The sequence below is a fragment of the Fukomys damarensis genome, unplaced genomic scaffold (genome assembly GCF_012274545.1).
Source record: "Fukomys damarensis isolate Sample0158 unplaced genomic scaffold, DMR_v1.0_HiC HiC_scaffold_28, whole genome shotgun sequence".
Classification (NCBI taxonomy): domain Eukaryota; kingdom Metazoa; phylum Chordata; class Mammalia; order Rodentia; family Bathyergidae; genus Fukomys; species Fukomys damarensis.
This window is the reverse complement of record NW_022900940.1, coordinates 36,157,275-36,169,567: the sequence shown is the minus strand read 5'-3', so window position 1 is coordinate 36,169,567 and position 12,293 is coordinate 36,157,275. Positions and strand designations below refer to the sequence as shown.

At 42.0% G+C, this 12,293-nt stretch overlaps 1 protein-coding gene across 1 annotated transcript in view; it reads left to right on the top strand.

The window, feature by feature from the left end:
• The window catches only part of Galnt15 (polypeptide N-acetylgalactosaminyltransferase 15), a 192,091-nt gene extending 182,138 nt beyond the window's left edge, over positions 1–9,953 (top strand). The window contains exons 21-24 of the mRNA XM_033756961.1: positions 1,998–2,129; positions 2,545–2,649; positions 4,988–5,131; positions 8,057–9,953. Coding sequence (XP_033612852.1) covers positions 1,998–2,129; positions 2,545–2,649; positions 4,988–5,131; positions 8,057–8,203 — 528 coding nt within the window. The 3' untranslated portion in view covers positions 8,204–9,953. The remainder of the gene's footprint in view (positions 1–1,997; positions 2,130–2,544; positions 2,650–4,987; positions 5,132–8,056) is intronic.
• The last annotated feature ends 2,340 nt before the right edge of the window (positions 9,954–12,293 follow it).

The following is a 12,293-nucleotide window of genomic DNA, read 5'->3' as shown; positions in this document are numbered from 1 at the left end:
CACACACACAGAAACACACAATTTATATTTTGGAAATGTCTTATCATTTAGTTTGATTTCAAGATTTCAGTGACATCTCTGCCTCCTTGAATGTGTTAGATAGCATGCATTTACCTTACATTTAACTATCTAAAAATTGCTTTTGGTCTAAAGATTTCTAACCTTTCCAAGCCTTTACATAGACTTTGAGATACACAAATCCTGGGCGCCCAAAGACTAGCTGGATTTTGCTGCTGGGGAACTTAATGTCTCTCCCAGGCATAGTTGAACAGATAAGGAAAAGTTCAGGCTTCTTTCAGATCACAGAGAGAAAGGTAGATTTGTTATTTGTCTCATCACCAAGAAAAGTGAAGGTGAAAAAAAAAGGAAGGTGAAGGTGATAGAGTTCACATGAGGAATGTTCCTGCTTTGGGAACAAAGTCCAAAACTGGGGAGGTACTGGAAAAATTGCAAATAAACACTAACAATGCCAAGAAACCATCAAATAACAAAATAAAACAAAAGCTGCATGCCAGTTTCCTCAGACAAAAAAACAATAGATCTCTTTGGCTTAAGGGTGGGTAAATATGCTAAATAAACAAGAAATTCTGGACTTCAAGAGGTTGTTTGCAAAGTATCTGTGGGGAAAACTAGAAATGGTTAAAATGCAGATCGCAGGGTCATCAGCCCAACCATCTGAGTCACCGTCTCTAGGGCAGGGCCTAGGCAAGAGCCCAAGGACACACTGAGAAACATGGCAAGGGAATGAATGTCGGCGTAGCCACACTCTGACCTTACTCTTCCCAACATTTCCACGTGAGGGCTCGGACAGGGAAAAGGCAGAATCCCTTCCCCTTGTGTAGCCCATTGAGCCAGTGTCTTATTGCTGGGTAACTGGCCATCAAGATGAACTCTGACATGGACATCTCTCTTCTTTTCCTCATGTCAGGAAAAAATAATGGGGGGTGGTGCTTTGGTCATTCTAAATCTTCCTTAGAACCTTTCTCTTTCCTAAAAATATCCAGGACTTCAAACTAAACTTTTGGATAGCATTTTTTTTTTTTTTGTATCTTGGCAATATAAGCAAAGCACTAATTTTTACTAGCATTAGGGAATTATTTTGATATCCATAGGAACACAATTGTATTATAAAGAAGAATTTCAAGGTGAGGGGATATTGTAGCCAAACAAATGATTGATTAATGGAGGAAATTGGGCACCTCGAGAAACAGAACCAGAAACTTGGCTCACTTGGTCCCTACCCCACAATTTTCCAAGTCACTTCATCTCGGTTGCTTCTGGGACAGTTCTTGTCTCCATGAGCCCATCTGGGTTCTGGATTGCACAGGGGTAGTGATGCACTCTTACAATTCAAGCACTCTGGGAGGCTAAGGCAACAAAATCCTAAATTTGAGCCTGGGGCAACTTAGCAAGACCCTGTTTCAAAAAAAAAAAAAAAAAAAAGTGAAGGGAGGGATGTAGCTCAGTATGAAGGCCTTGGGTTCAGTTCCCACACTGCAAAAAAACAGAAATTTAAAAAATAAAGTTCTGGCCAGGGATTTAGCTCAGCAGTTTGGTGGCCTGCCTTGCAAGCGCAAGGACCCGAGTTCAATGCCCGGTACCCCCACCACCACCAAAATAAAATAAAATAAAGTTCTGCACTTCACAAACCTAGGTGTAAAGCCCCATCATTTTTTCCGGCTTTCACAGAAGTCTTGAAAGCATATACATCATAGTCATTGGACATAAAGATCTAGAAATCTTTGGGAGGAGGTGATATCACAGTCGTGCCAGCTCTCTCTAAGGGAGGCTGTCCTATGTTGTCCTTTTCAAACCTCTTCTCCCAACTTGTGACTGACCCCCATGTCTGCAGGCCCTAAGAACTGTGATTTTGGGCACCTCGCTCTGTCCCAATCCTTTGGTTCCTCCAAGCCACCCCCATCACTCCCCTACTACAACGATTTTGCAGTAGAACAAGCTTTCATGACCTCACTGCTGATATCCTTCTCCTCCCCTAGGTTGAGAAGCCAGACTGCACCGAACGCTTGCAGCTGCAAAGGAGAATGGGTTGTCGGACCTTCCACTGGTTTCTAGCCAACGTCTATCCCAAGTTGTACCCATCTGAACACAGACCCAGGTTCTCCGGAAAGGCAAGACATGACCCAGGGAAGACTGGGAGGAAAAATGGGAGAAGGAAACCTCCCAAGACAAGAACTCTACATTCAGTTGTTCTTCCATTACCCTGGCCAACCAATCATGAGCTCAGAAAGGCCTCGGAGGCCTTCAGCCTGTGCCCTAACGCCATGCCGGCCCTAAAAAGGTGGCTAGGTTGCCCTATACCAGAGTTCCTCAGCAGGACAAGTGTGGCCTGTCTCCTTCTGGAGGCTTGTCCCTTAAAATCAGTGGCTTCAACTTGACCCCCCCGACACACACACATCATGACCTGAACAGTGCACCTTGGGCTACACTCCAGGCAGTAGAGGTCAGTGGTACCTGACCCAGGGTGTCTTTACGATGGAGGTCGTGAATGTTGGGATTCACTTCTGTGTGCTTGTCCACTTTCAGCTCCACAACTCTGGGCTTGGCTTCTGTGCAGACTGCCAAGCAGAAAAGGACATCCTGGGTTGTCCCATGACACTGGCTCCTTGCAATGACAGTAGGAAGCAGCAGGTGGGTGATCATCCTTCTCAGCATGGATAACAGCCCAAGGAGGCTTTGCAAACGGGTGCCGCTTTTCTGGGCTATACTCCGCTTTGCTGTATCTCCTTTCTGTGATTCCGTGTTTCCTAACTGCGCATAGTTCCCCACCGTGATTATATGTCCCAGATCTGCCCAACTCACCCCCTGTTAAAGCACAGACATGGACCACGACCAAAGAATGCAGCTTTTAGAGAGAAATGGTGAAGCTGTTTAGCCAACCCTTTCATTCGGCAGATGAAGAAACTGAGGCACAGAATCACTAGTTCAGGTATTGCCGATCAATGTCCCTAGACGGAGGCAGGGTCCAAGGGTTTGAGGAGAGGAAGAAGCAGGTAACTGAGTCATGGCAAAGGATCTAGATGCAGCAGGGTCATTCTAGCATCCATGTAACATCCCCTTGGTCATTAGGAAGGTCTCCCTGTATCGTAGGATATTTCTAGCACTCTTCAAAATTTTCATCATGGGTGTCACTGCCTGAGGTAGTAGAAAGCCTCCTTTGATGCTAGCTGAGGGTTGGTAGGTTCACTTTCTTTTCAGTTGAAAACCTAGAAAGTGCAACCTGTCCCCAAATCTCTATGCTTTCAGGCTGTGGTAGGGGCCTCTGCGTTAAGCTTTCCTGTCCCAGAAGCTCCTAATGAAAACAATTTCTGGAAGTATTCATTGGAGGGTGTACGTGAGGTCTGGAGAGCCTGGGGCAAGGGAGGGATCATCTCTTGCAGTGGGTTGGGCCCTTCCCAGGAAGCTGATCAAGGCTGGGCTTTGCAGTACAGGGAAGGACAGGCTGTCCTGACTCTGCCCTTTACCAGTCTCCCTGAATATTTCTGTAGGCATTCAGACTCAAGGGACTTGAGGGACAAGGACATAAATATAAAGTACTAAGTAAGGAAGCTGAGATTAGGTGTGAAAACTGTGCATGATATACTGTTACACATGGCTAAATTTCTCTCCAAGTTCCCCCACTTGCTAGCTGTGAGATCTCGGCAGGTTTCTTAACTGCTCTGAGCCTCAATTTCTTCATCTGCAAGTAGGGATGGTATTGCCATGAAAACACAATAATACGTTTTTCTCTTTCTCTCTCTCAAGCCCTTCCCTAAGAACACCTACATATGATATGCTGGGAAAAGAATATGACTTTTTTCATGCTTATGTAATTGAGTTTCCATGAAAGAAAGTAAAATCTCCAGGGATCAAAAGCCAAGAGGCAACCGAAAACAGAGCCAAGGGCATGACCTGGGCTGGCATGCCAAGTAGAGGGAATTGTCACCAACAGCCTCAGGAATCCATGAGACCACCCTCAGCCCAAGGATGAGAGAAGCCAGATATGAGACCCCCATAGAAATCCAGCTTTGACCTTCAAAGCTTAACCTGTCCTTGAAATTTTTAACTAGAAATATGTACATACTGCTACAGGGAAATTGCAAAGAGCGCTGTCTATGCAAGAGTTAAGTAGAAAAAAATATTACTGTTCCCTGAAAACTGTCCACAAGCTTGCCTTCAATATGTGCTTAGAGTCAAAATGTATACTAATTGTGTAGTTTGGGAATCTTTGAGTAGGGCAGGCTGCTTAATTTGCAGACCACAGTGCAAAACAAAAATGTGGCATCTCCAATTAGACAATTATTAATAATGTCAAGACAGTGACAGCAGAACATTAAGTCAATGTTATTGAACCAAAAGCATTAAACCCTTCTTAGCAGGAAGCCCCATGTGGGGTGCACAGGCCGGCATGTCCATGAAAGCAATCTTGCCTCTAAACCACAACATTAACATAAAAATCAGTTCAGGCTCCATCCGACAGGAACAAACAGCAAATGGTTTTGCAGGACAAAGTCTGCACAGTCTTCTCACAGTTAAAACCCCTCTGCAAACCCAGTATAGTACTGCAAAACCCTGAAGACCATAATAACCAGGAGCGAGAGTCAGCAGATCATCAGAGGCAGCAGGAAAATAAGTTTGGGGAGCAGGTAAGATCTTCCCAGAAAAGATCAACTTGGGCCTCAGAAAGGTCCCTCTGCCCTTCTAACAGTACACTCACACAACACATAGCATCCTTTACCCTTCACCGTGATCCAGGAAGTAGCACAATGGAGGGACTTGCCAGAATGCACAAATGTAAATGCAAGGTGGCTGGAATGCGGGGCTTCAGAACCACAGCTCACCTTGCAGTGTGTGTGTGGTCTTGCTGACTTCCCTCGAATCCAAAGATGGTCCCTAGACCTCAGGTCTGCTGTGAATTCTTCTCACTTCGCCTCCAGCTCTGAAGAGGGCCTCTTTCTAGCTGTGCTAACCACCTCTCCCTCTGCCCCAGCACCTGGAGCACACCGGCAGGAGGGAGATCCACTTTGGCAGCCCACAGCACCTGTGTTTGGATGTCAAGCAGGAGCAGGTGGTTCTTCAGAACTGTACTGAGGAAGGCACTGCCACCCATCAGCAGCACTGGGACTTGCAGGAGGTGAGTGATCCACTCGGGAAGACTCAGCTGTGGCCCTGGCCAGGAAGAACTTCTGCACGTTCTTCCAAGAGGTTGCATATCTCTGTATGGCCTGTGTCCCTGTTGTCAAACATGGTGGTTCAGCATGAAGGCCTCGGGAGGAGGTAGAAACAACTCAGCAGGGAAGTTGAGCCATGAGCCTCCTGACATGCTAGTCTGCCCCATCTCAGTATAGCTCTGATCTTGATTATGACAGAGAGGGATTGCCCCCTTTTTAAAGTTAATTAGTTTGGGTTGTATGCAGGATGGTGGAGCATGTTACAGAAACAGTCCATTACCCTGGTGGTGTGGTTTTAGGGGTGATGCAAAGTCCCTGTGTCCACCAAAATTTAAAAAAGATACAGACATAGATGTGTAGACATAGATATATAGATACATTCTTTGTAATGCAAATTGAAGGAGCATTTCAGCAAAATTTTGACTTCTATATTCCTGGAAGAGAGAAGTTCTAGATCTTTTCCAGAAGTTTTGCATCAACAGAGAAGAATTAGGAGAGCCGTAAGTACTTGGGGAGAGTGAGCCAGTCCCACACGCAGGAGTAGGGAAGGAACTGGACAGGATCCACAGTGAGTGTCCGTGTACAGCTTTTCTCCTCAAATCCTTTCTGGATTGAGTGCAGGCTTTACTGTCCAAACAAATATAAAATTCTTCCTTCAACTTTTGCTTGGAGTAAAGAGGACAGAATAACTAAGCAGAACTCATACTCTTAAAGCAGACCCTAAAAGAAGAGAATCACATAACAGAAAACAAGCTGAGCTCACAATAAAGTTCTCAGGACTTCAGTGACATGCAAACCCAAGACTCAGGGGCCCACACTTGTGCCAAGAAGTCTCCAAAAATCGAGGTGCTTTTGGGGTGACCATACAAGATCACTCTAAGAAAGCTCTGTGGTTAAGCTACATTTTAGAAACAGTAGTTGAAAATAGGTAAAAGAAAAGGGAAGGGGACCAAGAGATGGAGGGAGGGGAAAAGAGAGGGAAGGGGAAGACAATAAAGAGGAATTAAGATGCGTTAGGTATATGTACCAACTCCCTGTAAGAAATGTAATCATTGTGTCCTGCAAACATGTACTAATAAAAATAAAATACTTTGAAAAAGATTAGTAAGACGCACCTAGCAAATCTGAGGCATTAAGAAATGAGACTAAAAAGGTATTATCATGCTGGGTATGGTGGTGCACACGTGTAATCCCAGTACTCAGAAGGCTGAAGCAGGAGGATCACTGAGAGTTCAAGGGCAGCCTGGGCTACATAGTGAGTTCCAGGCCACTATGAGCTACATAGTAAGACCCTGTCTGAAAAGAAAAAAGGTATCATTCATACAGATAAAGGAATGAAGTACTGTTCATAGTGACACCATTTATAACATCCTGGAGTTGTAATAAACTCAAATGTCCATGTATGCATAGATACAATATGGACACACATTTATTCTAAGTGTAATGTGTATTATTTAGGCAAGGATAACTTACCTCTTGGAAGTAATGCCATATAATGAAATATTATTCAGCCTTTAAAAGGAAGGAAATTTTGTCATATGCTACAATGTGGTTGAATCTTGAGGATGTTACACTAGGTGGAAATAAGCCAGTTACAAAAAGACAAAAACTTACAGGAGTATCTAAAGCAGTCATACTCATAGAAACAGGAAATAGGCTGGTGGCTGCCATGGGCCAGTTGAAAGAAAAGAGAAAATTATTGTTTAATGGGTATAGAATTTCAGTTTTGTACAATGAAAAAGTTCCAGAAGTCTGTTTTACAATACTGTCTATATATTTAACACTATTACACTTTACACTTAAAAATGGTTAAGGCAATAAGTTTTATTGTGCTTTTGCCATTATAAAAGGAAAGAAGGAAGGTTTCAGGTGCTAATTTATGCTGTGACATGTATGATCTTGAAAATATTATGCAGAATGAAAGAAGCTGGTTATAAAAAGCCATATATTCTATAATTATTTATATGAAGTGTCCAGAATAGGCAGATCGATAGACACAGAAAATAGTGAACTTTAGTGGCTGAGAAGAGGGAAAAATGGGGAGTGACTGCTAATGGGTAGTGCATTTCTTTTGACAGTAATGAAAATAGCCTGGAATTAGATCAACAGTAGTTACACAACTTTGTAAATAGACTAGAAACCATGAGTTTTTATATTTTAAAAGACCTATATTATAGTATATCTCAAAAATAGATACATGTTCAGCTTTGCTGGCTAGGGTTAATTTCCTAAAGAAATAAAAATTTTCTTGAAAAGGGAATATTGTGTTCAATATTAAATCTGATGGATTTTGAGCAGGCAGCAGTCGTAGTCTCCCGAACACTCTGGTCTAGGCCTCCATTCTTGTATATCCTGTGAGTCTTACTCTCCAACTGCAGCCTGGTGGCTGTAGCAATAAATTGCAGAGATCCCACTAAATCTTTTTGACAGCAAAAATTTCCAAGTACAATGATAACCACGAATATCACAAAGAAAGCAGAAGGACTGAATATTCTCTCTTCCTGGAATTATCCTAACCAAAACTTCCTAAGAAATGGTACAGTTATACAACTGCAATAAAGTTAACTGGATTAATGATCCTTAAGGCTTTGAGTGACATCCAAATTTTAGGGCTACTTAAATTATATTTTATATTAATCCAAAATACTACCACTCCTTTCTGAGCTGCTTTACACCACTTCTGTTATAGTCTTAACAATCAGCACAAATCCATCCATCTTTGCTGACTTTTGGAACTGGCCTGACTTTGCTTTCCTTCGTTTTCTTTTTTTTCTTTTCTTTTTTTTTAAAATTCTTCCATTTTTCTCCCTCGTCTCTTCTCAGAATGGAATGATTGTCCACGTTCTTTCTGTTAAATTCTTCCATTTTTCTCCCTCGTCTCTTCTCAGAATGGAATGATTGTCCACGTTCTTTCTGGGAAATGCATGGAAGCTGTGCTTCAGCAGAACAATAAAGATCTGTTCTTGAGTCAGTGTGATGGAAAAGCCAGCCAGCTATGGCAATTTGATGAAGTTCACCCTGTGGATGAACGATGAACACCAATGTCAGAAGAAAAGGAGAAGTTTGGTTATCACAGTTCTGGCCCAAGGGAGTTAAAGAGCATTTAAATTTCTTGAAGCAGACCCTTCTGCGTTTGGGCTCCTGGTGTAGGAGGGAAGAAAGTTCTTGGAAAGAATGTAGGATGTCTCTCCTCACAACTTATTTCATTGACTGCTGGCTGTTTTAAAAAAGAAGAAAATCGATTCATTGTCTTGTGTTTTCATCTTCAGAGATGATCATCATTTAGCAAGAAGATCTTTAATTTTTCCACTGAGCAGTGCACAGTTGCTTTTAACTCTGACTAGGGAAGGAGGCTGGACATTTTCTGGCAGCCCCTCCAGGACGCCTCAGTCGTTGGATGGATGGCATTGTCTTCAAGGAGCCTCAACTTGGATTGTCTATAAGGCCAGCCATGAAGAGAACGTAATGGTCTGACAGCCCAAAAAGTTTGGGTTATGTTTATTAGGACAAATTTCATGTTCTTTAGCTGAACCACAGCTCAGAAGGAAGGGAAGGGCAGCACAGTATGGTTGGAGACAAGATGAAGGGAGAATGGGCCCAACTCTTCAGCTCAGCCTAGCCCGCTGAAGAGTCCGTAGATTTGGGATAAGATGTTTTCATTTCACGAGAATTCCTAAAACTTTCTACCTCCATTCACCTGACCTCAAGGACCTTTCTCTAGCTTGCTTAACCATAACCAGATTTCCTTGCCACAGATTTCTCTTTAGTCACTGGTGTTGGAACGATTCACCAGACTGAGCATTCTCATTAATAAAGGTATTTACAGTTAAGAGATTTTCATGATGCTTTGTTACAGGGTTTGCATTGAATCAATAAGAAATAACAACCTTTACAACTCAGTCAGAGTCTGAGTCATTCTTAAGAAAGAAAACTAGGTTGGATTTCAATATCTGTGAGATCAGAGAGGGCCGGCCATCTGTGGGTCCATACTAACTGTCTAAATGTACCTCCAGGTTCAGTGCTCTCAAGTTCAGGAAGAATATGCCTTAACTAGAGCAGATGCAAGGCCAGCAAGAGCTGAATGGCTGTCCTTGCTGTGATCTGGCCCATCTAGCTGGCTGTAGGAGTTGCTGAGTGGGATTGGTTCTGCTACTGAGAAGATAGCAGTCATGCCCATTTCTCTCCAAGATGGAGTCATTTCTCTACGTGGTAAGCTTACAAACCTCCCCTTAAAGATGTTGATCTCTTGTGTGCTGTTTCAGAACACAGTATCTTTTTTTTTTTTAAGTGGGTAGAAAGTGTGGGGTTTCAAATAATAAATTATCATAATGATGTATTTATTCATTCCCCACCTGCCATGTCACTGTGACCTTCATTTCTCTGTCCTTGAATATATTCTAGATCTTTGCTGTCTAATAAGGCAGCTAGTAACCAACTGTGGCACATTTAATGGAAGTCCTATAAAATCAGAGAAAATTTAAAGCAGTTCCTCAATTGTGCTGGCCCCACCTTAAGGGCTCGATAGTTATATGTAGGAAACAGTTACTGTGTGGTAGAGTGCAGTATAGAACATTTCATCATCACAAACACTGCCGCACAGATTAATCATCTCAGCTAGAGAAGAGATTTCAGCCACCATCTTCTTGCTTCGGATCTATCTATATTTAAAACATTTGCTTAACATCCCAAGTCTGAGATGGAGCTAAAAATTCTCAAATGACAAACTTGTAAAGAGTTTGAAGGATAAAAATTAAATAAGACTTCTATTTTTTTAATGAACTTTATCATTGGCATTATGGGTATTTGAAGTTGCCGGGATAAATTAATATAATTAAATAAAGGCTGAATTCAATCGCATTAGTTGTATTTGATGGTAATTAACAAAAGTACCCAGATGGCTTATTGCTTAATTGGTTGAACAAAGCAAGAAAGAATGTGGTGTTTCTTGCTTCCCTAACCGTCCCCATGATTTATTACTTTATTACAGAAATCACTGTCAACCCAGTCCCTGGCTGGTACTTACAGACCCTTAATTTAAACAAAACAGATGCCTCCATTTAGTTCTAAAAGAATTTTCTCCTTACAGTGTAATCAGTGTTCAAATTCCTTTCTTCTCTAAGGACTCAGCATTCATTTTATTCACAGGGATCAGTTTAAATGCAGAGAAACTTGGCAGTTGAGAGGTCTGATTCTTGAGTTTGATTTCACTTGTCCATCTGAGTTTTATGATTAGATTTGCTTGTAAGGTTGAATTTTGTCATTGGTCTCACCAAGTTCATCATTAATTTTAAGTATCCCACGGGGTGGCTTGAGGGAGGTGTTCAGCCAGCAGTCTGCATTCTCATGCTCTTTCTGTTATTTCGCAAGAGTAAAAGCAGATGTCATCCCTAGAGGGGCCCAGATCTATTGGGGAGTTTGGTTTTGGTTTGGTGCCATAGATCCCAATCCCTTGGACATCAAAAGGTCTACAAGCCCATGATGACGAATTTGTCACTGCACCAGAACTTGACCTTTTAGAGGTCTTGTTATCATGCTCACCTTGAGTAGTTCCATTTTCTACTGACAAGCCATGAAAAAGCCCATTGAATGTGATGAGATCTGTGACCAGTCATCAAATCTGGAGAAAAAAAAATCAAACTACTTACATCTTTAAAGAGCTCTGAAGGAATAAGCATAAATAATTTGCCTAATAGAGTATGTAGAGTTGTACAAACATTGTACAAAACATGGACATGAGCTGCCCCACTGGGCACTTTACTTAGGCTTGTTCTTCAAAAGCTCTTCTAAAAGTACAACTTGTTGTCTAACATCTTTAGCCAAAGCCCAAAGTATATATGGTGATATCTTGGTTGTTGAATGTCTCCAAGTTTGAACTTTCCACTTCTTGAACGGCAAAGTTATATAAAAAAGATCTGCTCAGTGTTCATAACTTTGCTTGTTAAATTGAACCAAAAAATCCAACTTGAAAAAAGCTGTATGGACTGAGAGTGAGTCATACATTGTGTTCACCAAACTGCAAGACCAGAGCATAGGCTTCAGGCAGCTATGTCTGGAAGGAAGAGACTGAGGAAGAGGCAATGTGCTTAGTCTTTAACCCAATTTTATCAATCAAAAAAGATATTCTTGCTCTTTGGGGGAGAGGAAATAAGGGAAGGAAAGAAGCCATATGTGTTCAACTAATTGATGTCCCTCCTTGAAGTCTCCTGAAGCCTAGAAAAGCAGGTTCCTCATACATCACAGTGTTCTTTCTCACTTTCCAGTTATTTCCCAATAACTTGCACACACTGGTATTAGAGAATATACAGGTATACCACAGGAGCTAGGAGTGGAACACATGATTGCTCTTTGTGAAAAAGTGAAGAGATTCAGATATAAGGTAGGTAGAGAGAAAGTGATGGGGTCAAGCAATTCTCTGAAGTCCTAAAGTGCAAGATGACCAATGAGGTTTCCTAGTGAGGGCAGGACTGGGGTGCCAGAGGAATCTTCAGAGCTAGATGTCTAGTCTTCAACATAAAGCTGTTGCCCTTATTTCCATCCATTCAAACTTTTAATCATGACTTCCTGATTTGGGTGACATATAGAGGGATGGTAATCAAGGAACAGAGCTGAACTGTATGTCCAGGACAGAGAGGGACAAGAACAGCCATGCAGGTTGGAGGGTTGATGAACACCAGTGTGACTATTTTGTGGAATCAGGAAGGCAGTGGTGCAGAAAAGAATGAACATGGTTCTTGCCACACACACCATCAAACAGTGCCATTCAGGATAGATTCACTTAGGTAAGACCACCTTTTAAAGTTGTGTTAGACGGTGGGTAAAAGTAGGGCTGGCAGTTTTTCTATAGAAGGTTAGATAGCAAATGTTTGACTTTGCAGTCTATATGGTCTCTGTCATAACTGCTCAAGTCTGCAATTGTTGCGCAAAAGGGGCCATGGACAATAATAAATAAAAGAGCATGGCTGTGTGTTATTTACAAAAACAGGTAGCTGGCCAAATTTGATTGACAGCTGTAATTTGGTACCACCTGGACTAGAGTATGACTCAGCTGCAGAGGGAGATGAAGTACAAATTCTTTGAAAATAAAGAGAAATATTACCAAAGAAATCATAAATGAAAAATCACTGT